Source organism: Cyrtonyx montezumae, unplaced genomic scaffold (assembly GCF_038088225.1).
Source record: "Cyrtonyx montezumae isolate F1298 unplaced genomic scaffold, pur_monq_1.0 scaffold_8, whole genome shotgun sequence".
NCBI lineage: Eukaryota > Metazoa > Chordata > Aves > Galliformes > Odontophoridae > Cyrtonyx > Cyrtonyx montezumae.
The window spans coordinates 100626845-100652336 of NW_027072089.1; the positions used below are offsets into that span (position 1 = coordinate 100626845).

General features: G+C 44.5%; 2 protein-coding genes across 3 annotated transcripts in view; both read left to right on the forward strand.

Annotated features, from left to right (window-relative positions):
* Positions 1-5569, forward strand: part of MYRIP (myosin VIIA and Rab interacting protein) — a 188382-nt gene extending 182813 nt beyond the window's left edge. For both annotated transcript variants that reach the window (XM_065753347.1, XM_065753348.1), the window contains 5 exons: positions 786-947; positions 2433-2537; positions 2633-2693; positions 3245-3363; positions 4013-5569. In XM_065753347.1, the coding sequence (XP_065609419.1) occupies positions 786-947; positions 2433-2537; positions 2633-2693; positions 3245-3363; positions 4013-4045 (480 nt within the window). In that variant the 3' untranslated portion in view covers positions 4046-5569. The remainder of the gene's footprint in view (positions 1-785; positions 948-2432; positions 2538-2632; positions 2694-3244; positions 3364-4012) is intronic.
* Positions 5570-19632: 14063 nt separating this feature from the next.
* On the forward strand, positions 19633-22243 carry EIF1B (eukaryotic translation initiation factor 1B). Its single transcript, XM_065752763.1, has 4 exons — positions 19633-19772; positions 20344-20507; positions 21190-21291; positions 21858-22243. Exons 1-4 carry the CDS (start codon positions 19742-19744, stop codon positions 21900-21902), a joined length of 342 nt encoding a protein of 113 aa, XP_065608835.1. The 5' UTR covers positions 19633-19741; the 3' UTR covers positions 21903-22243.
* The last annotated feature ends 3249 nt before the right edge of the window (positions 22244-25492 follow it).

Below are 25492 nucleotides of genomic sequence, written 5' to 3' on the forward strand. Positions count from 1 at the left end.
TGTTTGACAATTGCCCTTTTCTATAAACCAGGGACTTCTTAGATTTCTTTATGAAATAGAAGAAATGCATAAAACACAGCGTGTCGTGAATTCTGAGTAGCAGAATAGGAAATGGAATCTTCAGTGATCAGCAATGTTGTAGATGGGTCAAAATATTGTTTGTTTTTAGGGAAGATCTCTTAAATTATGAAATCTGTCATTCTCACATTGCCCAAATAAGTCTACTGATTCTCCACAGGGCACGGAGATGGCAAAGTTTTTGGCTGCTGCATATTTGAGTGAGTTGTACATCTGAGCACCATTATTTTTTAAGATAGCCATATGTTGCAGGACAGTTATTCTTGCACAGTTTTTGGGAGCCAGAGTGCATTGAGTTGAATAAATACTGAAGGCACTAAGTGTATCAATAAACCTCTCTCTGAGGTCTGATCTGCTGACTTCACCTTGCAGGCTTTAATTTGTGTTATGAAATTGAATGTCAAAAATAAAAAGAAACTTTTCAGCATTCTTTTGTGGTTTGGTTTGGTGTGGGTTTTTTTGCACGTGGATCCAGAACAAGTCTGTATTGGCATACCATTGTAGCACCTATGGAATTTGGAGCTCAGCTGCCTCATACTCCTCCTTTCTCTTTACAAATGTGTGTTTTTGGATCATTCCCAAATGGTTTACCTCTGCCAGCACCTACTTGGAGTGACTTAGCGAGATGGGGAGCTCAGAGGTGTCATGGAGAACCTCTATGCTCACAGAACAGGAATCACTGTCCCTGTCCCCCCTTGGCCCCACAGGTGTACCTGACAGCTGGTACGGTGTACGGCCTGGAGGGGCAGCTGAGCAGCCTGGAGGATGCGGCACGGCAGATCAGCAGCGTGACGGCAGAATCGGAGCTGGCCGAGCTGGAGGACCAGGTGGCCACTGCAGCTGCCCAGGTGCATCATGCAGAGCTGCAGGTGAGGACGGCAGCTCCTCGCCACTCGCCGCTTCATGCCGCCTTCCCTCACGCTTCCCTTCCATCTGCACTCACTCCTTTGTAAATATTCTCTTGTACTGCGGCAAACTCTCTGTCCAAGGATACATGACTGTGTCACAGGAGCTGAGCAAAGCACGGTTGAGACGTGTCACTCAGCACAGCCAGATGTACTGTATTTGTTTCTTGTCCCAGCTTGTTTTCAGACAGGAGTGCAGCAGCGTGTTACTGTAATACTGTCCCTGCTCCTCACTCCCATACAGCTCACGTGGTGTGCTGTCACACATGTGGCTGTTGTCTGACTGCCAATTCAGCCTTGGGTTGTTCTTCTAATCAGATGCTAGAGCGCTTTATAAAAGAAGCCGGGGTCAATCTACCTGCTCAGGATTTGGCTGCTGAGCTATACACAGCCCAGCAAAAGGCAGAGGCTTCGCTGCTCTGTGGCGTAGTATCTCTCTAGCATGCTCCAAAAAGTCAGGGGCTGTAAGGAGAATTACACGGCCTGGTGAAAAAAGCTAAACAAGACTGCCAGGCCGCAAGAGGACAACAACTGCACACGTGGGTAGCAGTGTGCTGCAGTGCATCCTGACTGGGCCGTGCCACATGAGGCCCTCTGGCACACCCCTGCAGCCTCAGCAGGAGGGAGCCTGTTTATTTTGCTCAGTGGTAAGCATGTTCAAAGCCCTCAGTTTGACACCTTCGTGATGTCAGAACATGCAGTTGGACTGAAGGCCCTCTGCAGAATAAATGCATGGGATGTTGTAATCAGGAATCGGATTACACGGGCAGCCAACATCTCACTTCTCTGACACTTCTTTCCCTCTGGGTGACATCTGTTTCCACCTGTCTCCTCATCAGCCTACTTTCCCCCTACATTTGCTTCCCTGGCGTTTTATTTCTCCTAACAGCTGGTTTTTCATTGAATGTTTTTACATAGTGGTACTTGCATTTATGCATGTTTGTGTTTAGCATGCACATCACAACGAATGTTCAAGATCAAACATTTGCATTTTGTGACAGAGGATGTACTTTATGCGTGCTTGAAATTGATTTTGAATTATGAAATGTGTCCCAAATAGTTGCCATTTGAATGTAGCCTTTGAAAAACACAGCTTGAATGAACCTGAAGTATAGCTAGCAGTAACTGGGAGATGGCAGACAGGGGATTCTCTCCTTTATTTTCTTCCTTGAAAGGAGCAAAATGCTTTTTCCTTGGAGTCGCACGGTAGGTTGGATTGCTCTTTTCCTTCACCTTAGTTAACCCCCTTCTGACATCAGGACTAAAGTATACAGGAAAGCAAAGTGTCAGAGTTGCTAAAGAGCTCAGCCATCTGTTTGTATTCTTTGATTAAAGAAGATGTGACTGGGGGGGAGGGATATATTTTAGTGGTGGCATCCATAGTAATTTTCAAACTTCTTTTTCCCCCTCCCCATCTGTCTGTCTCTCTCTCTTTTATTTTCTTTGAAGATTTCAGATATTGAGAGCAGAATATCAGCTCTCACTGTTGCAGGCTTGAACGTGGCTCCCTGTGTTCGCCTGACAAGGAAACGGGATCAAAAGCAAACAAACCAGGTGCCGGAACATTATGTAGTATTCAAAAATACATTGGGGAAGTCTTGCCTCGTTTTCCATAATGGAGTTGAGTAATACGTTTGTGTTGTTTTCAGATGCATACTATTGACACCTCAAGACAGCAGAGGAGGAAACTTCCAGCTCCGCCAATAAAAGGTGCACTTAAGTTGTTACCTATGCTGTGTTTGTAGTCCATCCTTAGAAGTTTCAGTGTAGTGTACATTTCAGCAAAACAGGGGCAAGATTAAGTTACAAAATGAACAGAGAAAGCCTAGATACATCCACTCTCTTCATTTACCATCTCACTTGCAAATACAAATTCACATTCGGTACATAAAGCCTTCACAGCCCACAGCTGCTTTCTTAAAGACTATGCCTACTGAATTCAGTCCACGTTACCAAGCTCAGAGATGTTGCTGTTTCGTCAGAGTACAGCTGTGAATTAGTTTTGTAAAATACAGTGCTCTTTTCTTTATCTCTGACCATTTTAGGTCCTGCTTCACTTTGTTTTACTCTTGTGTAATTCCAGTGTTTGACACGGCACAAACTTTAGTAAACTTCCAGTATCACAGCATACTGTTTCTTAAATTAAATCCAGCTTTTCTTGTTTGTCCTAGGAGAAGTTTTCTCTCTCTAGAAGCTGTGACTCTTCAGGTTCTTGGCTTCAGTCTGTTAAGTGAAAAATCTCCCTCTTTGTATTTTTCCAGGTGAAAAAATAGATGGGTGTCCAATTACCACTGTCAGAACATTTAACAGAAACTTCATGCTTCAAGGATCTCTTACACAAAGAACTAAAGAGAGGAAAAGCACTGCCAAGGACTTAATGGTAACATCAAAACAAAAGTTTTTAAAGCTGCCATTAAAAAAGTTAAATAGAGATGTGCCAGTGTAGGGAGATATATTTCAACATCTTTACAAAACTTCTCTTAATAGTGTGAAGAAAAATAACACACTGCTGAGGTTGCTCTAAACGAATGTGTCCAGTGTGCTGGAAGCTGTCTGACTATGTACCACCAGCACATAGCAGCTCATAGCTCCTGAACATTAGCCTGCAGGAATATATGCCTGCTGTCAGGTATATAACTAGGTGCTATCCTTATTTAAAGCAAAGAAATAATGTAGTGGTCCTACAGTTCATGCCCTCCCAGCGCCAACTGCACAGCGTAATTCTACAGGTGAGGGTCAGCTTGAATTACACTGAGAAATGTTCAGAGGTAGCCTAAGTGAAATTTGAGGAGTAAGCAGGCCACGTGTTGGCAAGGCAAGATTTGAATAAATAGGTTTCACTGCGCAATTACCAATCATCTCTGCTGTAGGTGGATAAGAAAAAAAATGTTAACTGTCCCTAAGCAGTTTGCCATTAGACATATGGAAGAGAAGCGAGAGGGTGAGAAGGAGAAGGACCTGGCTCCCTTCAGCAGGATTGTTTTGTGTTTTGCTGATGTTTCTCTCTTCCATGTCCCTGTCTGTTCCAGGAACCTGGTATAGGATCTGCTGTGATGTACTAAATTTTGACTTCTCTACTGCCAATAACACACTGCCTAAGGCTGTACACTAGAGTGCCTTTACTTAACAGCCATTGTGTATGTCCAGCTGAAAATGGACCCTCAAGAACCCACAATGCCTCAGTTATAGGGCTTCGTTTGGATACCTCACTGAGAAAGCTGTCCAAGTCTTCAGCATTGTGGTCTGCTAAAGGAAACTCTGCCTTAAAGTTCTCTCAAGACTCTAGAAGGGACGCTGAGTTTCAAAAGCAAGGCTCCAAGTTTTAAGATGCACTTTTTCTCCCCATTGATTGTACTAAAGTATGTTGTCTTTAAACTGCAGTATGTTTTTGTACACTCAGTCAATCACAGTTATAGGCCAATATTTCATACAGAAAGAGTGAACAAAGCAGACCTGTGATCCACATTTGCTGGCCTCTTATTCATGTAGGCATCTGTCTTGTCGAGCAATAAGAACAACTCTGTGCAGTGTATGCTGCTTTTAGCTGCTTGGTGAGAGTGAAGGGTCCATGTACCTAATTGCCCCCAGGAGCCAGTGGAAGTTTTGACAAGGCAGGTGGGAGGAGATGCGATGTGCAAAGACTTCTCTGCTCACTCAGAGTACCTCTGATAGAGTTAGTGTTCCAGCTCCAGAGCTGTGTGTCCTGCTGTTGGAGGTGGGGGGGAACGTGGATGTCGTGGGGAGCCATGAATTGATGGCACACAGCACGTGTGGACCAGATGTCTGTTGGGTTACAGCCCCGGCATCTGGACGCATCTGAGCACTGTTGTGAAACCAACGCCTTTGTCTGTCTCGTTCTTCTTGGTATCATTGTCCGCTTGGTGGTGTCCAACCATGCTGTAGTTCGGAATCAATTCTGACCAAATCTTTAAGATTGGAGAAGTAAAAGCACTGTGGATGAGATCTCTTCTGACTGGCTGGTGGCTGTAAGGTGGCTGCAACCTGTAAGAGATTCCCTTCTGCCACTTCCTGTCCTTTCTGAGGAGGGGACAAATGTAGCCCAGGTGTCTTCTCCTTTACCTGTCCATAGTCAATGTGGTGTAGTACCTGTGGCCTGTCACTGATGCCCGCTGCGATTGGACCACTCTGAATTGGATTGTGAATCACAGGATTTCTTCTTTCCTTTCCTGAGACCCTATAAATGTGCGCCAAAACCTGGAAGGCCTTTGAACAGATGCCCAGGAAGGAAGATGCTGCTTACAGTGCGTCCCTCTCACGCATTCCGGGGATGGCCGTGCCACTTTGCATTACTTTTTTGTTCTGGGGCATATGGAGGAGTTAGTTAGAGGAGGTAAGTGTGAGGCCAGTGAATCTCCAGGGCAGGTACACACACACAGTCTGGGCTGATGTGAATCACACTGTGAAGGAGGACGTGAACTGCTAAGTTCCCCCTCAGCATGAAGGGTCAGAGAACAGCTCCCTGTTGTGAGATGTCTCTGTCCTTTGCTGGTACCTACAGGGTCCTGAGCAAAACCTGGCTAATTCCTTGAATGCAGAGTGGCCTGGGGGGGAGGTGGGGCTGGGAAGGAAGGATGGATGGGACAGCTGGGAAAACAGCTCCAGTCACATCCACCACCAGTATTTGAAGCTGAGCCTGTCAGTGTGCTGCTGTTCAGCTACAGCTAGGGACACGTCAGAATATCTACAGCCATCTTCCCACCTAAGAGACGCAAGTGTTGCTCCATCTCTCCAGTGAATTTTTCCATCTGCCAAAGATCTGGCTCGATACGTTTATTCTGGGTGAAACTACGCCTTCTCTTACTCTCAGACAGTACTAGTTCTCCAGAACTGGTTTGCACAGATGTGAGGGCAGAATCTGGCCCGCTCTGTTTAATATATAAGTATATACATAAAAATAGATTTTATTTATATATGCAATCCAGTAAAGGAGATTAAACAGAGTAGGATGCCTAGGAATTTCCTGTTACGCAGTCTCCTCTTCCTCCCTTGACTGTTCTCGTGTATGTATACGATACATTCCCAGGTTCTGGTTAATGCAGGTATGTGTGTTACGAAATGTCATTACTGGTGGTTGGTCTACATATTCGTCTAATAATAACTAATATTGTGTATGATGCAGAAATGCCTAATTTTAATAGAATAACTCTTCGGCTCTTGTTCTGTTAGTGTGATTTAAACAAGCCAACCAAGTTTGGAATAGGTCGTTTTCCTTAAGAGGCATGAAAAGCAACTATTATCGTGTTACAATGTTAAAATATTCAGTCTTCTTTGACAGAAAAATGTGTACTGTGTAGGCATTGCAAAAAAAAAAAAAAAAAAGAAGAAAAAAAAAATCCCACCTGCTATATGGCATTTGAATTTTTACAAATGTTTATTGTGCCAAATATGTGCAAAGATATAATTTACTGTTTTAAAAGAAATCATAAAAGCATACGTTATAGCACACAAAGGGTTATTTTGTCATCAAGTGATTTCAATCTTTAGTGTTAATATTTATACTTAGATTAATTTTTATAAATGAAAATATTTTAACGGGTAAAATGAAGGCGATACGATCAGTTTGATTAAGTGTGAGTGAATATTGCGCTTGCCTTGTTGTTGTTATCTGCATACTCACCAAGAATTATTGTCAAGAGAAATGATAAAAAGAGTAAAAGCAATTTATGAAAAGAAAAGAAGAAAAAAAAAACGCCTTTCCAAGGACGTGATTCATAAAGAAAGCACAAAAGTTGTCCTCTGTGGTGTGGATTTATGTGCCCTTCGGTCAGGAAATGCTCAGCCCACGCTGCAAACCACCCTTCCCAGTTCAATGCACGTGGGCAACTCAGTGTCCCCTTGCTGAGCTGAAGGGAGAAATACTCCCTACCACCTCCAGTGGAGGTCGTTTTCCAGTGAGGTGGAGCAGCCATGCCTTGCTGACAGACCACTGTGTGCCGTAGATGGAAATGCATTTGCATAGCCTTGCTGCTAGTAGTTATCAACCGTACTGCAAGTAACACACCTTATAAAATGAGTATAACAAAGTCAATCTCCATGGCGAATGCGAGGATTAAGCCACCACACAAGGTTTGTTGATGTGGACCAGTGTTGCCATTCGTGTGGTCTTTGTGATCCTCAGGGAGTGACTTTAGGCACTCTCGTACTTAAAAACAACAGTGTGGTTTTAAAGGGAATCAGACAGTTTCAGCCCTTAGCTCTTTTGGATAACAGCGCACGCCTACGTGCAGTAGGCACAGAACTGCTCTGAAGAGTTTAATTAGCCAGCTTCCATAGAATTATAGAACAGCATGGGTTGGAAGGGACCTCAAGGACCATCAAGTTCCAACCCCTTTGCCACAGGCGGGGTTTCCAGCTGCTAGATCAAGTACCAGATCAGATTGCCCAGGGCCCCATCCAGCCTGGCCTCAAACACCTCCAGGGATGGGGCATCCACAGCCTCTCCGGGCAACCTGTGCCAGCACCACACCTTACTCTCTTAGTAAAACCCTCCCCCTGACATCTAATCAAATCTTCCCTCCTTTAGTTTGAAACCATTCCCTCTTGTCCTGTCACTGTCTGCCCATATTTAAAAGTTGATTTCGCTCATGTTTGTAAATGCTCTTTAAATACCGGAAGGCTGCAATGAAGTCCCCCCACAGCATTCTGTTTTCCAGGCTGAACAAACCTAGATCCTTCAGTCTGTCTTCACAGGAGAGGTGCTCCAGCCCTCCGATGATCTCCATGGCCCTCCTCTGGACCCTCTCCAAAAGCCCCACATCCTTCCTGTGTCGGGGGCCCCGGACTTGGATGCAGTAGTCCAGCTGGGGCCTCACGAGGGCAAAGTAGAGGGGGACAGTCACCTCCCACTCCCTGCTGGCCACCGCTTTTCTGATGGAACCCAGGATAGCATTGGCCTGGGACGCAAGTGCACAGTGTTAAATTAGCCAGGACCCCTAAGTCCTTCTCAGCAGGGCTACTCTCAAGGACTTCTACTCCCAGTTTGTGTACACATCTGAGATTACCTTGTCCCAGTGCAAAACCTTGCGCAATTTATAACAATTGTTTTTTAACTTTCTGTCCTTTCAGCAGGGAGAAGATAGTTAATCTTTGACAGAAGCTCCTTTTTGCTCGTTAATGTATTTTCAGCAGCACAGCAAGAATGATAAAAGGCCGTAATGTAGTTCAGGGCTGCATCCCCACGAGTGAATGTTAACAATCTGCATAAAAGCTACACAGATTTACAGATTTTACATTAATGCAGGTACATTAAAAATTAATGAGAGCCTTTTTTCTTTCATCCAACCATTGCTTTTTATTTTTACATACCAACAGCCACTGACTTTAAAATGTGACAGGAGGATTTCATGGTACACTGACTCTGCTGAGTTTAAATCCCAGCACAGGAGCTCTTTGGATTTGGGGTAAATGTAACATTACCGTGCACAGCATCATCGCAGCTCAGAGAAGGGAATGGTGGCGATGAAAGAGGGAATAAACAACTTTTTAAACCTATGGTTACACCCAGTGCCAGTGTCAACACGTTTTCTTTTACCTGCACCCTGAATGTGTTTCTTCTTGAAGGAATTTGCAGGAGTAGCAGGGAGAGGAGCAGCAGAGGATCGCCAGGCAAATGCAGAGCCCTGAGATGCAGGGCAGGGGCAATTCAAAGAGCAGAGGTTAGGTCAGCACCTCGGGACACGGCCCTCACCAGTCGCTGTCCTCTGGATCCAACACTTCCTGCTCCCACAAGGCGTTCAGGATGAAATCCAGGTGCCTGCTCACAGGCCTCATGCTTCCACGGCCGCCTCTCAGCTGCCTCTTCCCAAACCGACCAATGGGTCGAACGCCGCGTCCCACGTACCAAAAGGGATCAATCTCAGGGCCTGGAATTCAAAAGCAGCATTTCCTCTTTCCGTTTAACACCTCAAGGGTGTTAATTGGTATTTATGTACCCTGGGAGATAAAACAAAGGGGAAGGGCTACAGCCAGACACAGAACTTCGTGCTTGCAGTGTGGGCACACAGGAAGAGCGTTCAGATGCAGAAACAGCTGTCATCTGTCTGCAGTTCTAACATGAGGCAAAGGACCTGTTGTTTTCTTCTTTAGTTATGGATGATTTTTTTTCTCTTTGAAATGCACTCAGAGTTGACTCATTTCCTATAGCCTCGTTTGGTTCTACAGCAGGTGTGGAGAGGGCATGGTTGTATTAGGACTGAGGTACAGTGTCAGGGAAAATGCCCAAAGCACTGGAGGTGATGCCACCCCAAGGAAATGCCAATCATTCCCAAGACAGAGGGTGTCAGGAACAGGACTTTAAATGCATAATGAAACATCCGAGTCACCCAGAAGTCTCAGCCAAGGCGATAGGATTTTGCCCTGTGTGCTTTGCTGCTTGAACTCAGAAAACCAAACAAATTGCCATACGTTTCTCCACACAGTGTTTAACATCCCACTGCCCACCAAACCCCAAGTCATTGATTTTGACTCGAGGACCTAAAAAACAAGGCTGCCCACAACTCCAGTTCTCTCTGAAAAGAGAGGGCTGTGCCCCTGTGAGCCTACGGGCCTTGCTCCCTACAACCACTTCTTGCTCACTACACATTCAACCATGAGCCATTGCTCCTTGAGGGGAAGGTGAGATTTCACGATACGATTTCCCCAAAATACTCTGGATTCTGTGTTAGCTTTTGCTTGGGACATATGGTGCTGTCCTTCATTCAGGTCAGTTCCTCACAGTGTTTTTGAACGAGCGTGCTTCAGACACTTGTGTTTTGGCTCTGAGACAACTTGACGTTTCCAGGCAGAACTTAACTTGCTTTATTACTTCTTAAAAGTAGTTGTGAACTGCCACAGATTCGCAGAACATCACTGAAAATGAGTTTTTAAATAGTCAACATGACCTGCCTTGCATTTTCTCTGTCTTTTGTACACTGATGTCTTCTCTGGTATTTATCAAAAAATTACAGTATTTCCCTTGACAAATTCAGGACTATTACAGTGGAGATTAAGGTCTGTATATGCTCTTAAAAGTATAAACTGAAGAGCAGAACCTCCCTCCACTGTTTTACCATAGAAACACCCACAAGGATTTGCAGCTGAGCTTTGCCAGGCTGCCTGACCATGATCCCTTGACGTAGCAGGGGCTGCAGGGTCACCATCACATTGCATCAGGTGGGAGTCATACTTACTTCTGTTGTCTATCTGATGTTTAAAAGGTCTGCTCTGTCTCGAAGCAAAACTGAGCGATACCAAGAGCACCAGCACGTAGACGGTGACCAGCTTTAAGTGCTTTGGTGACCACTGGGGCTGCAGTGTCCACAGGATCAGATGCCACATGGTGGAGTGACAGTGGGAAGGCTGCGAGGAGAAATGCGGACATAGGGACATTAAAGCTCGCAAGGTGAAGGAACATGTCAGTTATAACAGCATGTTCCCTACCAGGGCTGTTTCATGACTAACTTCTGTGAACACTGGGGATGTCCTGAGTATTTCTATTAAAAGGAAAAGACTGCAGTGACCCATCTACTGAGTTAGGATGTGCAGCTTGAGCTTTTCCTCATCATCCATGAAAGCCCACTGCACAGCTTCACAGCACTTAAAAGAGTCCTGGCCCTGAGGCTGCCACTGCCTCTCATTGCAGCCTTTCATGTGACCATGGGCACTGGCCATCACTGTGTTCTGGCCACAATCTCAATCACCCTTTCCCCACTTGTCAGACATCTTTCATGTTTACATTTTAAGCAATCTCTTTACAACCAAGTGCATTAGAAAAGGAACTATCGTCCTATGTCAGCTTTTGCAAATAACAGGCAAAAGTGTGATTTCCAGTTCTGTTTACAGTTAGTCCTCCCATCCAGATGCAGCCATCAGAAGGTGCCGGGTCAGGAAAACAGCATCCAGGAGATGGGTGATCCTGGGCTCTAGTTACCACTGTACCCTGTCTATGTGACATTTTGGCTTGCCCACACAGAGGCTGCTCCCTGGGGAAGGGTGGGATTTTTTCTGACTTCTGCCTCAGCACCCTTATCACAGAATCACAGAACTGTAGGGGTTGGAAGGGACCTCCAGAGATCATCAAGTCCAACCCCCTGCCAAAGCAGCTCCCTAGCCCAGGGTGTGCTCATATTTCCACTCCCTTTCAGTGTGGGCAGAGCAGGAATGAAGCCTGCACGGCTTTTCCTAAGCAGTGCTGTGTCTCAGTATTCACCAACTGGCCCTGTGCCTGTATCAGCCATTCGGGACACTTCCCAGAGAGCTGCAGTGCATTAAACTTTTTGTTTGCCCCTTAACCTGGCTAGGGCTCCAATGAAACACGTGGCTCTCCACTGAGTAACATGTAATGCCCAAGTAATCAAGGGGCTTGGCATCTCTAATCCTCCTTAATTTTTCCTCCTCCTAATTCTTCTACCTCTGCTTATATGGGGAGAAACCAAGGCACAGGTGATGCCACCAACTTCAAACGACAACCGAGCATCTCTAACCCCAGCTCCACCTTTCTCTAGGCACAAAAGAGAAGTACAAAACCCTGGTTACCTGCTCACGGGTATTTGTGATGGCCCTATGATCTCCTCAGGTCTGGATCTTCCTGATCCCAAAGCCCACCAGCCTTCTTCCAAAGGGAAAACTGGAAAAACAAAACTTCATGTGGTCTCTTTGCCCGCTCCCCATTTCCAACCATTAAGCGATCACCAAAAAGCTTTAAACATTCCCCAGTTTCAACTACACAAAAATTCCAGGAACAGTTCTGCTCCCGGAGCACAGCATGAAGTTGGCACCTCTGCCAGTCCGGTCAACTTGTCACTCCTGCTCAGTCCCCGTGCACAAAGAGCCCTTACACTTTGGCTGAGCAACATGTATGAAGGCAGTCTGGCAATTCTGAGTGACATCAGAGGAGAAAGCTACAGCACATTCAAGTCTCTGATAAAGTCACAGCGAAGCACTCATTTCTGTTTCCAGCTAAGCCCACAAGGAAGTCACTACACACCTAGGTCCCATTTCTCAGCTCTGGCCAGACCTCCAACTGCAGCCCTTCCTCCAGTGCAAACCAACTGGCTTTCAGGCTTGAAAGCAGTGGTGGAAACCTCTGCCAGAGCTCAAACCTGAGGTGAGCGTAGGCCTGGGAGCAGGGCTCCCATCACTGCTGTGCCGCAGGCTCCAGCAGGCACCGTCCCTGCTGCTTCCTCAGCACTGCCTGCTTTGCTGCCAACACTGGACAAAGTGCTTAGGACTGAGCACAGCTATGTAGATTCATGTAGAAAAGGAAAAGCCAAAACAAAAAGGAACTCCGCAGGAAAGAGGTGCAGCAAGAGTCACTCACCTGCGCGCTGCAGGGCTGCTCCTCAGGATGAGCTGCTCCCAGCACGAGCAGGGCAGCTGCTGGGGGCTTGGGGCTTTTATAGCGCAGGGAAGTGGGCTTGAAGGTGGGGGGAGCCAAGAGGTGGGCCAGGAGGACGTCAGCAGTGCTGGAGAGCAAAATTTAAATTCACAAAGGGAGGGGAAGAGAAGCGAGGCTCTGCTAAAGAGCCATTGATCAGGGCAAATGACACTATTTCCCGGCAACCACCTCCCGAAATAAATGAGCAATGTTACAATCTGTTCTTATTTATTTACTAATTTATTTCTTTAAGTTTGGGAACAATTTGTGAGATACTTGTACAAGGAATGATCAAAATGATTGACATTTTCCCTTGCCCTGAGTTACTCAGTGTCCAGGCATCAAGTGGATAAATGGCCACAAACTGAACCATAGGAAGTCCCACACAAATGTGCATGGGAACTTCTTCCCAGTGCAGTGACGGAGCAGTGGCACAGCTGCACAGAGAGGTGGTGGAGTCTCCTTCTCTGGAGACGTTCCAGACCCACCTGGACACCTACCTGTGCAACCTGGGCTAGGGAGCTGCTTTGGCAGGGGGTTGGACTCCGTGATCTCTGGAGGTCCCTTCCAACCCCTACAGTTCTGCAATGCTGTGAACCCCACCAGCACCACCATCTCTGCCCAGGGGAAGAGGTGATCACTAATCTGGGTGGCCCAAATAAACCTACCCTTTATGTGCAGTAGTTTTTCCTACATGCACGTGAATGAACACACAGACACAGCCTAAAGAAATACTCTCTTCCTTTCTCCAGTTTCCACTTGCTAACAGCTAAAAAAAAAGTGTTTTCCTTATCAAAGTTTTCAAGAGTTGACTCAGACTACTTAGGATCATGTACAATAGCAGCATATGAAGAGCACTTCAAGTCTGAGATAGCACAAAAGGTCTTTCTGCACCTAACGCAATCAATATACACGCTTTCTTCAGCAACCTCCTATTAGCATGTTTGCTTTGAACCTTGCAAACACCCCCTACTTAAAAATCAATCTGCACCCAAGAGCCAGTTGGTGGCTGTGCTTCTGCTGTGCTAATTCTGTGTGCACACTTGGAGAGTGTGCACAGTTCAATGTTTTGCATCACACATCTTTTCCCTATGTGTTTATTTTGCCCAGAAAACATAGGTATTGGTTCTTGATCTCTAGTGAGCAATTGCTGCAGTGGGAGTTTTTTCTCTCCTGGATGTGTAGCATCTATTCCTGTTTTGCTATAGGAGATTCTATCATCTTAAAGCAGAAATAAAAGCCAATTTACTCTTTCTAGTCTGGCTGCTACTGCCACAGCAGTGTGAGCCTTTTGAGAGCAGAGAGAATTTTCACTGGTTTGCACCTACACAGAAGTGACCGCGTGAGATAAAACAGTGCAATACCTTCATGTTAACATGGCTTGCTGCTTATCAATATATGCTGCCAGAAAAATAGCATGCCATACAGAGAAAGGTCATTATTAGGAGAGCTGGCATTGAAAAAGCCCAGCTGCCTTCACTCAGGCCCCAGTCCATCTACTGCAGCATCCTGTGTCTGGCAGCATCCATCAGAGGGCATCTAGGGAAGACTCCACCAAGAGGGGAATATACTTTGATGATGCCCACAGGAACCACCAAAGCACATTCAGAGCAGGTGGATAGAGAAATAGGGTGTTTTATTTTTCCAGTCCCCCACTCTCACTGTTTTGCATACCAGAGTGCAAACAGTTTGAAAATGCCACGGTGCTGAATTGTCTGCACGAGCCACGAACCCGCCATGCTTTCCATAACGCAGCAGAGCATGAATTCTGCGTGTGAAAAGAAGTAGCAAAAGTTTCAGAAAACCATGGCAAGCAACTAGATGTGGCTGTTAATGACGTGTGGAGTTACACTGAAGCCATTCTCTACTGTTACTACTCAGGTTCCAAGAAAAGCCAGGACTGGATGTCTTTTGGAGTAATTTTCTTCTTTGAGAAACAGGACCATCTAGTGGTTAAGACAGAAATTATCTTCTTGCTCAACAAGAAGCAATAAATGAATGCCTATAGCTTTCAAATGAAAGGATGTGTATGTCAAACTCTAAATGTGTACCCAAAGCTAAACGAAACGGCATAATGGCCCAGATCTCTAGGAAGCTGGACTGGATATTCCTGTGCTTACAATAAGGTGCCAGGTTTGCCCAGTTCTCCCAGTTAGCACAGGCTTACTGGGTAGCTCAGGCATGGGCTGCATGCACCTCAGGGCATCAGCCAAGCACCCTAAGCCCTTTCTTGACACACTGCACCAGACTTAAAGCCCATAGAGAAATACTAGCCAGGCTTGGCATGGTTACACCCACCATCCAAACCACGCTGCTGACAGTGAAGGTAGAGAGAATATTCACTCTGAAACTGCTGCTATTCCTCCTCCCTCCATCCCATAGCCTTCTGCACAGCACTGAGGTATGCATGGCTTCTGAATGCAGCTGGCTATAGTAGAAAGTCACGCAGCAGGAGCAGGGAAGATTACAGTTCAAGAAGAGAAATCAAGGTTGCAATTATTTTGGCCTATCTTGAAGCATCCATCACTTCATTCCAGCATTTGGACGTCACTTCCAGTATGCCAACGTTAGGCCACCAAACACATGCCTCTGGTACTGGAAAGCTGCAGAATTAATTAAGTAGTTGATATGCTGGAATACAAAATAGAAATTAGTCCTGCCATGTGCCATTTGCACACTTCATGCACAATTGCTTTGTTAAACAACTTAAGCTGTTGTTTGAACACTGTGTTTCAGGCCACTGTAGTCCAGGACAGTTATGCAGAGGACAGTGGGCACAGGGGCTGCCCGGTCTGGAAAGGCAGAATGCAGGACCAGGTCCAGGGGATCTGCCTACACAGCAATCCCCAATTAAATTAACAGAATTTTTGGCATTGTGTCGGCTCCTTGGGAGTCAGAAGTGCAGTATAAGGGTTCTGTACATCAAAATAGTTGCAGAATATACTAGAACAATATGTGTAGAAAATGAAAAAAAGCAATGTTGTTTATTCCAGTTATTGCAGTGATGACTGAAGGGTGCTGAAGGGACATCCCGCCAATATGCCATGACAGATGTCATTCAGTCCTAAATTAAGGCAAAGCTTTAGCCCCTGCTGTGTGAATGACTTGCTCTTTCCTGACACAAAGCTTTCTTGTGTTATTCCTGGACCAAGTTTATAACACAGCAATTCTCTGGAAGACCATTTATCCTACCTATCTGGTTTACTCTATCCTGCCTATCTGGCTTACTCTATCCTGCCTATCTGGCTTACTCGTTGCTCCTGAAGGACAGCTGAAGTACACCTGAGGGTACTTCAAGGGTTCTGAATCAGCATGGCATTTTGCACAAAAGTGTACTTTTTGGCTGCATTATATCATATTTTTCATCTGCATGCCAGTGAATCCTTGGATTTCATCCTTGCAGCTGATCCAGTCATAAATAGCCTTCAGTGATTCACATACTGCATGACAGATGAACAAAGATACTGTAAAGGGAAAGTTCTAATTGCTATTCATAACCATATTCATAGCCTTGCAACCATTACACTTAAGTAGCTTGAAGCCATGATCAAGATAATTAGAAAAGATGTTCATCTTTTCCTCCACAACAGCTGCCAGGTGGTACATTAGTCATGGAACAGCAGGAGTTTCATTCCCAATCTATTGTGTGAGCACTGATGTCTAGTAGATACCAGTGACTGAGATTAAATCCACCCTGGGCTCTGGAACAATTAGAAATAATCTGAAACATAAACCTAAGCGACAACAATCTGGTTTCCACACTAGTGTTTTGCCTATTATAACTGCTCCTACCTAATTTTTTCTTGTTGCCACTATGCCACATCTGCTTGGTGCAACCTTTTCCATCCATGTGCAGCTGGAGACCTTTGCAACCACGACTGTCACAGGTCTACGGCTACAGCAGTGTCTGCTCAAGAATTCTTGACTTTAAAGGAGAACTGAGTGCTCTGTGGGCAAATGGACAGCAGAGACATCACTGAGCAACAGGTTGTGACATTATCAAGCGAAGGACTGTGACCACACCACCCTCACTGTGTATCTTTGGGCATGGGCCAGGTAGGGTTCCTGCTGAGGCCTCCTAAGAGAAGGGCCAACAGTGACCATGATCCAGACCAGCCCTGTGGCAGCACTAGCTGCCTCTTTAGTTAAAAATAAAAGTAGAAAAGATTATTACACAGTCTCAGTTTTACTCAAAACAGAGCTGATGATCCACGTGCACAGTGCTGCTTTCTCCCCCTCCACCAACCATCCCCACCATACCATCATGCTTATACAACAACTTTTTTTTGTCCTCCCAGAGCACTTGAATAATTTGGTTTTTCTGAGGAGAGCTGCTGAATACTGTAATGATCGACACTCTCCTCCACAAGAATAAGGAAAAGATGCAGATTTTAGAAGCACTCCCAAACAGAACCATAATGACCAATGTCATCATAATGGCTATACTTGGACTGGACATTGGGACATTATTCAAAACACGCAAGAAGCACATGTGGGTATGCATTCATCCTGAGACCCTTTCAAAGTGTCATCTCGCAGCTTTAAATCAATGACAGTGAACCTTCCAATAACAGTGAAAAAAGATGCATGCAGATTTCTGACACAGCACTCAAAGCTGGTGTCAGTTCTGTATCTGCTAACCAGACATACTCTGGGCTGCGGGGATTTCTAGGTAAGAAAAGAACAAGGTGGAAAAATGTGAATAATAGTGAAATAAAAGAAAACCCATGATTGTTGCTCAGATTCTGATGTGATTACTCGGACTTACTCAAACCATTCTCTCCATGCAAAGTCCGATTCAATAGCAGTACTTAATAAGATGTTATTTAGCATAAGAGCATCAAAACTGGTTCTGAAAACTCTGAAAAAGGTATTCATAATGCGAGTAAGGAAGCCATACTCCAACGAACACTGAGCATCTTCTTGTACTCTTTCAATTCAGAAATTAGAAAAGAATTACTGCTAGAAAAAAAAAAAGGGGGAAAAAGGCAAAGAGACAGAGGAAGAAGAAAGTATTGGTGTGGTATACCCCTCGTTTAAATAATTCTACAAAAGTCACACTTGTAGTACAGTCCAGACCTGAAAGAGTGGCTGAACTTAATAAAAAGGCAGTTTGTAGCCTTTGGTATAAAACAATCAGAATTAATTTCAGTCACTCAGCTTTTCCCCAAGAAGCTACAGATGATATAGAAACTCAGTCTTTAATTTTTGAACCTGTATAACTTAGCTGGGGAGCTTCATAATGCCATTTATTTACCTTCATAGACAAGTGCATTTGCCAGTATAAAATATAAAGACAAAATCGGATGGGTTTAGCTAGCAAGAAATCCACAGTGGAAAGGATCCACAATGCCTTAAAAGTTATGCTCCAAAACTATGTATAGACATAATAATTTTTCATTTCTGTAAGAATAACTACTGTTTTTATGGCTTTTTATTCCTGTTAGTTTTGAGCAGGCATTGCAGATAGGGAAGAAGAAGAGTTTTTCATGTCTTGCACATCATCAGTTCAGTTTCCTATTAGGGATTTTGGTTACCTCCCTTTTTGATGTTTCTGGGCAATGGATCAGAGCTTAGCTGAGATCTATTGTGCTTTTTTTCAGAGTACCAGAGGAGGATAAAATCAAGATTGCCAATATTTTTAAATCACTCTACATGTGCTGGAGACTGCATGATGCTTTCCTGGAAAGATTTTTCTATTTCCCAATGTGCTGAAGCACTGAAAGAAGCTAATGGGATATGACAGGGTACGTGATTTGAAGACAGGGTTATGCCCATATGAACGCCACCTGCACTTGGTAGGAAATCTGGATAGGTAACATCAAAGCAGAGAAAACTGAGGATCCCAGAGCATTGCTTGAGTGAGAAATTCAAAGGAAACAATTCACTGTGAATGTTGTGTTCAGAGATACAAAAAGGGATGCTCACTCTTGCTAGAAAATACTTCTGGCATGTACTTCCCATAACACTCTTTCCTATCAAGATATTCCTGTCCAGGCCCTCAGTTATCCTAGTCAGCACAAAATATAATTCCCTCTTTCTACTCTAATCTACTATTCCATTAGTTCTTGGGCAAACAAGGGGAAAACTAAGAAATGTTGAGGTGGAGTATCAGTTCCTTTAAGGCTCTCTGATCAAGTACATTTCTAGTGGAGAAAAAGAAAAGGAGAAAGCCATAAATCAGACCATACAGCAGCACGAACTTGACCAACAAATGATAAGGGAGGCAGCAAGGAGGATCCTATACTGGGATGATAACAAGGGAAGACAGAAAATTCAACTATTGAGACACAGGTCTGACAAAGTAAACCTGGAGATAATGAAAAGAAGCAAACCGTGCGGCCACAATGATGGCTGGGCTACCAAGGAACTGAAGGTGCTACTTCCAGGAACAGCAACCTTAAAGCACCTTTGAAAGTGGATTCGCTGCAGCGGTAGAAAGCCAAAGGGAAACATTTTCAGGTCAGGGTTGTGAGGTGCTGGAACAGGGAGGTTGTGGATGCCCCATTGTAGGTAGGTGTTCAAGACCAGGCTGGATGAGGCCGAGCAGCCTGACCTAGTGCTGCACCCAGCAGTTTGCAGCCTTGCCTGTGGCAGCATGTTAGAACTCGATGATCTGAGGTTGCTTCCAACTGAAGCCATTCTGTAACTATGATTTACAACCTTAGCTTCATCAAGGGCAAGTCCTCGCTAACCAACCGAGCAGCCTTCAAGGATGCCTAAGAATGATAGACAAGGGAGGAGACACAGCTGTAATCTATCTGCACTTCAAAAAGCCCTTTGCCACGGTCTCCCATTAGCGTCCTTCTCTCCAAATTAGAAAGATACAGATTTGACGGGGGGACTGATCACACCCACAAAATGGCGGTCAACGACACCTCTGGAGCCTCAGAGAAGCAGCGCACCGCGAACACCAACGCCCGCACACACACACAGCCCAAGGCCGAGGCTGCAGGCCCAGCAGCCATCTGCTCCGCCATCGGCGGAGCGGTGCACGCTGGGTACTGTGGCCCTTCAGCGCGGGGCGACGCGGCGGTCCCCACAGCGGTGGGTGGGGCGGACTCGCGTTCCCGTGAGGCAGCGCGGGGGCGCTCAGGCGCGCGGCGCGGGAGATCCGCCATTTTGTGAGGAGAAGTTTGCGGTGCTGTGGGGCGGCGCGCCGCGAGGGGTTCCGAGCGCCGTTCTCCGCTGGCGTCGGCGCTTCCTTTAATTGCTTCCTCCTCCTGCTCCCCTTCGCAGGTTCGCCCGCCTCCCCTCGCTCTTTCCCCGCCCTCTCCGCTCCCCCCCCCCCGCTCCCCGCCGTCACTGCGGAGCCTCAGACGTGACCCGAGCGGAGCCAGCCGCGGCCTTTCCCTGCTGCGCCAGCCTCTCGCCGCAGAATCGCATGTCATCTATCCAGAACCTCCAATCCTTCGGTAAGAGCCCGCCGGACGCCTTTCCCTGCCGCGGAGCCGCCCCTCAGGCGGGCCCCAGTCGGTGTCGGGGTCTTTGGGGCCCCTTTTGTGCAGCGCCATTTCGCAGCGCTGCGGTGTCACCGTCCCTGGAGGTGTTCAGGGAACACGGAGATGTGGCACTAGGGAACGTGGTTAGTGGGCACGGTAGTGATGGTGGGGCAGTGGTTGGACTGGGTGATCTTTGAGATCTTTTCCACCAGTAATGATTCTATAATTCCATAACTTAAGCGCCTTCTTCCTAAACGCCTTCCCATTCTGCCTGTGTTAGGTGCATCTAAGCTTGGAAGACCTAAGCCATCATTTCTGTATTTAAAGCCTAATTAACTTTGTTGCATAAAGTTATTTGCAAAGAGGGGCTGGTTCAGAGGCAGCTCCTGGTGTCTTCTGTTGCTGTGTTTTATGATAAGAGCTAGGACCTATCCCTTGAAAAAAAAGACCTTTTTTTTTTGTTGAGAAATTATTGTGGGTTTTTTTTCTTTGTTTGTTTTTGTTTTTTTCCGTGTAATGTAGACAGATCTTCCTCTTCTTGCAGACCCCTTTGCTGATGCTACAAAGGGTGACGACTTACTCCCGGCAGGGACTGAGGATTACATTCATATAAGGATCCAACAGCGAAACGGAAGAAAGACCCTAACCACCGTTCAGGGAATTGCAGATGACTATGACAAGAAGAAACTTGTGAAAGCCTTCAAAAAGGTAGAGCTGTTAATTTGATTTAAGAATGAAGGTAATACATGGAAGAGTTTATAGTAGGTATTGAGGTTAAGTAGACAGACATTTATTTTGTATCATTCTTTGTAGCAGGCATCACTTTTGAGATTCCCATTCCCTGCCTTTCTCAAAAGTTCCGTCGCTGTCTAGTGATGCTTGCTTTTTTGCTACGAAGCTAAACACTTCTTTCCTGTTAATAAAATGTATTCTGAATTTTTTTAACTTAAATTTCACAAATGTTTGGCGTTGTTGATGTAAAGAGTAAAATCAGTTGGAAATAAATTATTCCTGCTTCCATCAGAGCTGAGTTGCCGTTGAAGTAGAGGCTTTGAGATTTTCTAGAATAAAAATACTTTCATTTTTCAATAGCTAGAAGACTACTTACAGCTTTTTTTTTTTTTTTGTAGTTAGTATTGGTCCTTCTGCATAAAAGCTAATCCTTTCTTTACTTGAATTTCCTATCAGCAGCCTGGTTTCTCTATATATATCATCTGAGAACAAATCGAACGTGTCTGAGTGAGGTTAGAGTGCATGCAGCCTTTGCTGCGCTTGGCATCAGAACTCAGTGAGCAGCATTTGTGACAAAATTCTCCTGAAAAGGCTTACTAAGCAAAATCATAATGCACATTAGATGTCTTAAGAATATAAATGTTGTCTCTGTCTCTAGAAATTTGCTTGTAATGGTACTGTGATTGAGCATCCTGAATACGGTGAAGTTATCCAGCTTCAAGGTGACCAGAGGAAGAACATTTGCCAGTTCCTCTTGGAGGTGAGAAACTACAGTTAAATACCTTGCAGTATTCTAAACCTGTCTGGAAGTCTTACTGTAAGGGGTGACACTTACGTTAATTAAGCAGTTAAAGATGTCTGTTATAGTTCCTTTATACTTGTAGTAAGAAAGTAAAATGACATTTGCAGGATGAGTAGACCTCGAGCAAAAATATTGCTTTAGAGTATGTTTACCCTGCTGTAACACACAACTTGTTTTCTGGCAGTGCAGCTCAAGTAAATCAAGTGCTTGATTTTAAGACTGATGCTACTGTAGAGGAAGAGGCTGTCACTTACTTTCTTACTGATGTAAATCACGATGTAGAGATTCTGAACCATCAGAGACTGAGTGCTAGGACTGTAAAACAAATTGTGACAGGATTATATTTTTTTTGTGCAGTACATTTTTCTGTGTGGCCCAAAAACAATCCAGAAAAGAGAACGCTGCTTTCTTGACTATATACTGTATTTTGGTTTCTTTAATCAAAGTAGAAGATTGCGGTGACTTAATACCACAATATCCTCAGCATGGAAGCTGTACTGAAGTATGTTGCTTTTCTCCTGTAGATTGGCATTGTCAAGGAAGAGCAACTGAAGGTTCATGGTTTCTAACCCATCCGTACTCCCATGAAGAATCCTGCAGTGTTTGGTCTTACCCGGCCTGGCTCTTCTGTGAAAAATGTATCTTTGCAGTAAATGGACTTCCCTAATACCTCAGCGTTCAAATTTGGGTTCAGATTTGCATGACTGTGTGAAACGTGTGGTGTGTAGACTAGAAACACATAAGAAAACTTCAGTAAGGTGGTAATGAAGACACGTGAACTTCAGCACATTTCCAATGGAAATGTTTTAGTGATGATTGTTCAGTTGACTGTTCTTCACCTGACTTAATTGTGTGGGTTGTATTAAAATAGTGTGTGTTGTTGCTTAAAAAATAAAAGTTGATTCATGTATTTTCTGGGATATCTGAAATGCTTGAGCTTAAGGTTTAAACTAGTGCAGCAGCCCTACTACAGAGTGGCTAAAGTGTTTTGTGGCAAGTATAGCTCACTGCTTACTGGGAAAAAAATGGCAAATCTACATGAAGTATTAGCTGATAAATCAGTAGATTAGCTTGATGCAATCTTAAGCTGTAGCTGTAAGACTAGAGCTTTCAGTCTTTTATGTAGGTGTATCTTAATAGCAGCATGATAAGATGTTCTTTGTTGAGTATCTGAATCTTCTCTCCACGGTTTTACTGCAGTTTGTAGTAATGGTGTTAAGCATAGTAGGACTAACATAAGTTGATCTGCTTACAGCTGCTGTTACTGAGAGTATATTAAACATCTAGGTCTTGAATCTTTCTCCCAGATCATTTGATTTTCATCTCTTCTGTCAGAGTGAAGGGGAAAGGTACTGAGTTGGATTCTGCAATGACTGAGCATTTAATGTTGGCAAGCAGAGTACTTCTGTTAGCTGGTAGTGTTAGCTGCAGAAGTGGGGGAAGGAACAGGCTCTTGGCTAAGCTTTTTTCCTGGTGTAACAAGTTTTACTATGGAGGGTTTTGTTGTGGGGTTTGGGTGTTACTAGAGGAAGCCGACTTAGGCTACTTTTTTAGCAGAATTCATTCAGTGTTACAATAGAGGTGTTAGGGTTTTTTTTCTACCAAGCTCCTCTGAGTTTCAGTCAGCTGTGGGTATTTAGTTTCTTGCGTGCAAGACACGGCTCTTGCAGAGTGAAATGACTTCATCTGGTGAACGTGAGGAAGAAAATTGATTGGCAGACTAGACATCGAGAATGTGAAATTTTCCCGTTGGTTACCCCCTGTGTCCATACTCTTCATGTGCAGAGGCTTGCCTTTCTAGACAGATGCTTAGCTGTAACCCATTAGAGCATTTTTAGATTGATGAGTTCAGGTAAGAACCTTTATGCCACTAACAGCAGTTAGGGGAGCACTGCAGAGTGTTCATACGACATTGCTGTACCCTGTGGTCCAGGTAATTGTAAGAATCCACTGTTCAGTCTCTTCCAATTTCCACGCTTTCTTCCTGGTGTTACAGGCCTTCGCTGTTCCAGGAGGAGAGTGTCCCAGAAGGGAGAATACTGTTAAGGTGTAATGTGCTTAGGATGAGGAGGAAACCCTCCGGTACAGAATATCAACACATGGATCTAAAATTGGAAGAATGAGAAGAATTATGCTAGTCTTGCACACTGGTGAGATAAAATCATTGTTCTGCAAGTTTACCAAGTCCTGATTCACAGGTGATTAATCTTTTGTTGTGTCTAGCACTTAATGATCTTTGTTTTGTCGAATGCTGGAAAAAAACACATTCGATCTCAAAGCACGTTCTGTTGCCCAGTAGGGAAAAACAGAAACCCAGGATGATCTTTTGTTTCACTGATCCTACATGAGTACTTGCAGTGGGTTTTTGAACTGGAGATTGACAAATGATTAGCAAGTCTCATGTGTTACTGAGTCAGTCTTCATTTCAGATGATGTTCCGTTAACTTTCAATACCTAAGCTGAGTCATTTCTCTGTAGTCATTCTACTTGAAATAAAGAAGAAACTTTACTTTGTTCCCTTCATTTAAAAGTCCTTTCTGAAAGGAGGAGTCTTTGAGTTGATAGGTGGTTCGATTTTTATGCTGTAGTGGAGTTGCTTGTGCTTTTCCCTTTGAAGAACAAGTGGGAATCAGAATACATTTTAAGTTCATATTGATGGGACCTGTGGCAGCAAACAAAAGTTCGTCTTGCTAGAAAGAATGCAGGAATTTGTCCTTGAACTGTTGAAAATTCATGTCACGATGTGCTTGTCACAATCTCACGTCTCTGTGTCTTCCAGAGGAAAGAAAGGCTTCCACAGTTTCACGTTGTATTGTCTTGTACTGAAATGTCTGCCAAAACTCCGCCTACTTGAGATACAGACCTGTGTTTCAAGAAGGCTGAAGAACGTGAGGCTAGAAAGAAGAGCTATTTAAGTTACTGCACAGGAAGCATAATTTCACAATGAAACCGATTTTCAAACTTTGTTCCAAGATAAGCTAGAAAATGGGATGTTGCCTGTAATTATTGGGGCAGGAAAAGGGAGCTAGTAATAGAAAACACTTTTAAACCTCCAGGTCACTGAGGCTGTGCAAGCTCGGACTGCAGATAGTGGTGGTTTCTTTTGTTGGAATATTGTGAAGCCTCTGTACTCTGCACCTCCAGGATTGCCTCCTTAGTGACACCAAGGTTCAGTTGCTAGCTGCAGTTGGATGCAGGAACTGCTGTTTCATAGCCTTGCTATGCACAGGTATATTAGACTGTTAGAGCTGCCCAATAAGCTGAAGTAAGTTGTTGTGTAGATAAATTACTGGAATTGTCTATTCAGTGCACACATCTGTTTAAAGAAACAGTTGCTTCCCAAACTCTGGCAGCAGTCAGTATCTGTAGAAGACAGTGGTTTAATTCTGTAAGCTTTCTATTTTCTGCAGTGTGAATTATCACACACTTGGCCTGCCCCTGTAGTCTGCCAAGTCTGGCCCTTTGTTTCAGATGCACGTATGAGGAGCACGGCTATGGGCACGTGAGCAGTAACTTTCCCAAGCAAAAGGACTTCTGAAAAGGACAGTGCACAAATTGAATCGATGAATAGTAGTGGCAGTGGCATTGCTTAAGTCTCATTTCTTGCAGTACAATCTTTGTAGAGCCTAAATAAACAGCGTTTTATTCTGGATAACTATTTGGAGAGGAAAAACCCAAAAGCTTAGGAAATAAGCTTGTGTCTTTAGTCTGTTACAATGAGCTTAGATTTTCCTGGACTCAGTGACTTCTAGCATTGTTGTTCCTGTTTGTGTAATGCAGTGCTCTGGTTGTAGTTGGTGTAAGATCTTATCTCATGCGCTGCACCGTTACAGGCAGTGCAGCTCTAATCTTACAGTGCAGGACAGGTACTTTGAGTTCCAGTCAGCAGTTCTTAATCCTCCTGGAAGGTTCCAGGGTGCGGAGTTTCCATGTGACACCCTTGTTTAATCTGGCTCAGCCTTATCACTTATTACGTGAACATATGGACGAGACTGGTGTTTAAAAAGTTAAAGAATGTGACAGGCCATTTGATAATGACGTGGACAAGTAGTAACCTGTATCAAAGTATTGCTAGAGAGTTGAGACAACCATCTTTTGAAATAAAATATACCAATGTTGTTTTATGTATGTTTCTTTTCTAAAGCAGACAGGATTTTAA

Excerpts from the sequence above, each read along its gene's own strand:
- EIF1B (XM_065752763.1), top strand. The coding sequence starts at position 19,742 with ATGTCATCTATCCAGAACCTCCAATCCTTCG. Across the intron at positions 19,773-20,343 it reads CCAGAACCTCCAATCCTTCG|ACCCCTTTGCTGATGCTACA; the intron begins GTAAGAGCCCGC and ends CTCTTCTTGCAG. Across the intron at positions 21,292-21,857 it reads TTTGCCAGTTCCTCTTGGAG|ATTGGCATTGTCAAGGAAGA; the intron begins GTGAGAAACTAC and ends TTTCTCCTGTAG.